The sequence below is a fragment of the Berghia stephanieae genome, chromosome 12, assembly GCF_034508935.2.
Source record: "Berghia stephanieae isolate SIO BIC M18660-M18661 chromosome 12, UCSD_Bste_1.3, whole genome shotgun sequence".
Lineage (NCBI taxonomy): Eukaryota > Metazoa > Mollusca > Gastropoda > Nudibranchia > Aeolidiidae > Berghia > Berghia stephanieae.
Genome location: NC_088371.1, coordinates 42,009,964 through 42,014,877, shown reverse-complemented (window position 1 = coordinate 42,014,877; position 4,914 = coordinate 42,009,964). Strand labels below are relative to the sequence as shown.

The 4,914-nt window shown below is 36.2% G+C and overlaps 1 protein-coding gene across 1 annotated transcript; it reads left to right on the top strand.

Annotated features, from left to right (window-relative positions):
• The first annotated feature begins 1,337 nt into the window (after window positions 1-1,337).
• On the top strand, window positions 1,338-3,614 carry LOC144958346 (putative serine protease 45). Its single transcript, XM_078890282.1, has 3 exons — window positions 1,338-1,364; window positions 1,719-1,867; window positions 3,276-3,614. The coding sequence occupies exons 2-3, from the start codon at window positions 1,766-1,768 to the stop codon at window positions 3,432-3,434; spliced, it is 261 nt and encodes an 86-aa protein (XP_078746408.1). The 5' UTR covers window positions 1,338-1,364; window positions 1,719-1,765; the 3' UTR covers window positions 3,435-3,614.
• The last annotated feature ends 1,300 nt before the right edge of the window (window positions 3,615-4,914 follow it).

Here is a 4,914-nt window from a genome sequence, read left to right as displayed (position 1 = left end):
ATAATCACTACCACTATCACAACCACCACCTCATCATTACCATATTCATCATCATCATAATCAACATCATCATCATCTTCATCATCATCGCTACCACGATCACCACCACCTCATCATCATCATCATCCCCATCACCATTATCAATACTACTATCTCCATAATCACCTCATCATCATCATCATCATCATCATCATCATCATCATCATCATCATCATCATCATCATCATCATCATCATCACTACCATTACCACCACCACCATCACCACAACACCATCAACACCATCCTGATCATCATCTTCATCGTCGTCTTCGTCATTATCATCATCATCATCATCATCATCATCATCATCATCACTACCAAGATCAGCACCACCACCACCTCAACATCATCATCATCATCATCATCATCATCACTACTATTATCACAACAATCACCTCATCATCATCATCATCATCATCATCATTATCACCAACATCACCTCCACCATCATCTTCACCACGATGACAACCAACACAAGTAAAACTAACACCAGCACCATCCTTTCCTCTTCCACCACCCACCTTCCAGTCCTCATAATAAAGCTATACTACTGGCCCATACGGTCCTATATCACATAAAGTCACATTTATAACAATTATAATTATTTAAACCAAAAAAAAATCAACCGCTCACACGGGCTAAAAATAATATATTTTTAAAGCACCGAATTGTCAACAAATATTTCATGGATTACGCCCCTTTGTTTTAATATTGCTCATATAAGCGGATTTTCATCTCCCAATTTTACACTGTTAGAGGAATTTCTCAATGTGGTTCTATATCAACATCGATTAATAGTGGTCTCAAGTTACTTTGGACCAAATTTGGTGCTTTCATCACTAATTTGCACAAGTTTACCCTAATTCCCCTAGCTAAACACAAGAATCGGTGGGAAATGAGATCATCAAGCCAACTGGGTGTAGTTATTTACTTAGTCTTGGAAATTACTTGTCTTAGTCTTAAGCCTAAGCGAAGTAAATGACTTTACAAGTCTAGTCTCTGACTCCTTGTAACTAGTCTCAGATTAAGCTTGAAGTCTAACCTAAGCAAACGACAAATACTAGGCCAAACTTAGTCCGAAGATGCCGTGATTTTAGTCTGGGACTTGCTTGGTCAGCTCACATAAAATCCGATTTTTTCAAGACTAAAGTCTGAGACTATTCGCTTGTCCGCGTTCTTAAAACGGGCACTGATAAGGGAAATAATGATGTACTGTGTCAAAAATTGTAACGTTTTAAGGGAGTAACATCCCTTGAAATATTTTGAAACACGTCAATTCTTTTTTAACCCTCTCCTTACCAACTACAGGAAAATCGTCACATTCGTAACGATAATACAACTATCATTTTTCTTAATCAAATTTCTTTTGTACATGATGAAATTTAAATAAAATGAACATTGCGTTGTAGAGCATGTTTTGCTAAAGAAATTATTTTTCTCCAGAACTTTACTGCTATAGAGAATGAGATTAGCGGAAGAGTAGCGTCCCTGGATTGGACGTCACCCATAGTCTGTGGGTGACGTCCAATCAAGGGACGCTACTCTTCCGCTAATCTCATTCCCTATTGTGCTTGAGTGATAAAAAATATATTTTTGTGTTAGTTGGATGTGAAGTGTTCGGGAAAATCCTGAAAATGGCTGGTAAGGAGAGAGTTAATTACCTATCTGTTTTGACCAGAGTCCAGCGTCTCGAGTGTGGCGCCGTCTTTTCTGGGATCCGTGGACATGAACGTGGTCCAACCCTATCAATATGCCCAGAGGTTTGACAAGCTGTTTAATTCCAAGAATGAGTTGTGTGTTGAAGGCAAAGGAAAAGGCTCCTGTGTGGTAAGGAGATCAATACTGCCGTCATAATATTCGGCTATCTGTGTGTGGTCTTGTGGTATGATGACACTCGCTTTCGGATCGGAAGGTCCTGGGTCGGAAAAAAAATGTAATATCGCCTAATAGACGTATGTCTCGTTCTACATGTTACGTGTAGCTGTTGATCAGGGACCCTTTGTAAAGCGCTGTGAGCACATTAAGTGGATATTGCCCCATATAAAAGCTCTAGTCATATAGTAAAAGGACGTAAGCACCAACGTAAACAAAAATGAGCTATTTTAAAAACGGGAATCCCCGTTTCATTGCGCACAATACTAGCCTATTTGGGGCATGTTGTAATAATATACGATTCTTACACTCTTCTTCTTTAAGCGTATCCCACATTTTGCAGGGTTGCCATAATGAATGCCACATCTCCATGCATCGAGGTTCAGCGCATCATCTTCCTCCAGGCCCAGTTCTTTCATATCACTCTTTACCTTTAACCATCTAGTCTTTGGGCGTCCCTTTTTCCTCTTTCCCGCTAATTGTAAGTCCAATACTTTCCTTCCCACCCTACTCCTTCTCTCGTCTCTTTACATGTCCGAACCATTTCAATCTATCTTCTCTCATCTTTATTGATACATTCTTCACTTCGAATTTGTTCATTTCTCACTTTATCATTTTTTGTCCAGTCAAGTGACCATCTCAACATCCTCATTTCTGCCACCTCAACTTCTTTACTTTATTTTTATGTTGTTGTTGTAGCTGCTGTCTCTAGTCCATATATATATATATATATATATATATATATATATATATATATATATATATATATATAACATTGCTGGTCTTACAACTCTTGTACATATTTTCCCCTTTACCTTTGCGGGAATTCGTTTGTCACACATAACTCCAGTTACCTTCCTCCAATTATTTCAGCCTGCCTGTATCCTCTTCTTAACCTCCATCTCATTGGCCGCATCTCCTTGTACAGTTGTTCCTAAGTATTTGAATTGGTTTGTCTCTGGCACATCCTCTTACATTCCCGCATTTTGGAATTCCGGACGTGTTCCCAACCGCGGCACGAGCTTGCGAGTGAGTGCGTGTTGGGAACAAAGTTCGAATTCCAAAACGCAAGAGTGTAAGAAATCATTTATCTTACCCCTCAATTGATTCCAATTTCGTCATCCCTGACTTAAAGACATTCTCAGAAATATTTAAATGATACTTTATATATATATATATATATATATATATATATATATATATATATATATATATATATATATATATATATATATATATATATATATATATATATATATATTTTTTTTTTTTTTTTTTGTTTTTTTTTTTTTTTTGTTTTTTTTTTTTTATTTATATATATATAATTTATATTCATAAACGACTCACCTTTGTCAATTTCCAGGCTGACATTGGCAATCCGTTTATTTGCCCAGCAGCAGATGCTCGGTACTTCCAGTACGGTATCTTTTCAACCAACAAGCGTGGAGCATGTGCCACGAATCCTGGCATATTTACGGACGTCACCAAATACATATCGTGGATCCAGACTAGCACTCAATAAGCTGACACATTTCTTGAGAATGATGAGACAGGCAGGCAGTGAACTATCCAGTGAGGCAGTAAACGTTTGAATTTGACGAGGCTAATACTTATAAATAATATACCTTATATATCTTACTCCTGTCCTTTTTGGAATTCTGGACGTTGAGATGTAAAAAATATTTTTAATTCTACCCGTCAATCGATTGTGATTTTATTATCTCTGAATAAAATATACTTAAATGATATATATTTTTTTTAATTTTTAAATTTTTATTTTATTTTCGTGAATTTAATTAACATTTGGTTATCTGACGTCACAAATTATTATTATAAACGTGATTTGCATCATTAAGCGTTCCTATTTTGGGGGGAGGAGTAGAAAAATGGCAGTTGTGTAACGTTTGACAATGAGAAGAAATGCTATTTAAGATATTTTAATTTAGGAACTATCGTTTGGACAAAATCAGTCGCGTAACTTATAATATAACTTATACTTATATCAACTATTTGGAAATCTACTATTGTTTGTTTTGTTTTTAGGTGTTTAACTGCGCTTTCGACACTATTTAGGTCATTTAAGCGCCCGGAAATCTACTATAAAAAAGCGTTTTAGTTTTTAAACAATTTGCCCATTTTTTTTTTATTAGGCAAAAATGATTAAAACTAGAACGGTTATGGGAATAGATAGTCTTTGAAAAAAAAATATTATATCGTGTTTTTGCTTTCAACGTTACAAAATAAATTACTCTTATGTCGCAGGTTGATTGGGCTCTGTGTGGTTGGGAGATCGTAAAAAACACACGAAACAAAAGTTGAAAAAAAAGAAAGACTAGAATAAAACAATAGGGAATGAGATTAGCGGAAGAGTAGCGTCCCTTGATTGGACGTCACCCATAGTCTGTGACGTCACCGGCGGAAAAGTTATTAGAGAGAAAACGTCATGTTGGTTGTGCGCATGCGTCTCTCGTCCTGCGCACAACCAACATGACGTTCTATCTCTAATAATTTTTCCGCCGGTGACGTCACAGACTATGGGTGACTATGAGATTATTATTACGAGTATGTATTAGAAATGCTGTAGCAGTTTTTGATATATCAATTGTGAAGTGTTGAAACAAAATAAATATCACTATGGTAATAAAGTTAGCCGAATGTTTTACATATCTAAACAAGTATCTTATTCTAATTCCCAACAAGTGTTTGTTGTTGTTTTTAAGGGTTTTACGGCGCTAGCAACACATTAAGGGCATGTCAGCGCCAGTAAAAAGGAAGAAAATGGGACAGTAAAAAGTTCTAGAAGTACAATTAAAGCACCCAAGAAAAGGTAAAACAAAGGGGAATTGGTTCAAATCGGAAACCAAAGTAGATTCCAAGAGCACACTATCAAAGTACTTGGTTTGAGATCACCTAACAGTCTCACCCAGACATAAGCACAGATCTCCAAGAGCAACACACTCAAATGTTTACAAATCATAATAAGTTAAAAAATAAAGACAGTA

Bases quoted from the DNA above. Each gene is read 5' to 3' on its own strand.
- LOC144958346 (XM_078890282.1), top strand. From the start codon at position 1,766: ATGAACGTGGTCCAACCCTATCAATATGCCCAGAGGTTTGACAAGCTG. The intron at 1,868-3,275 runs GTAAGGAGATCA...GTCAATTTCCAG, and splicing joins AAGGAAAAGGCTCCTGTGTG to GCTGACATTGGCAATCCGTT.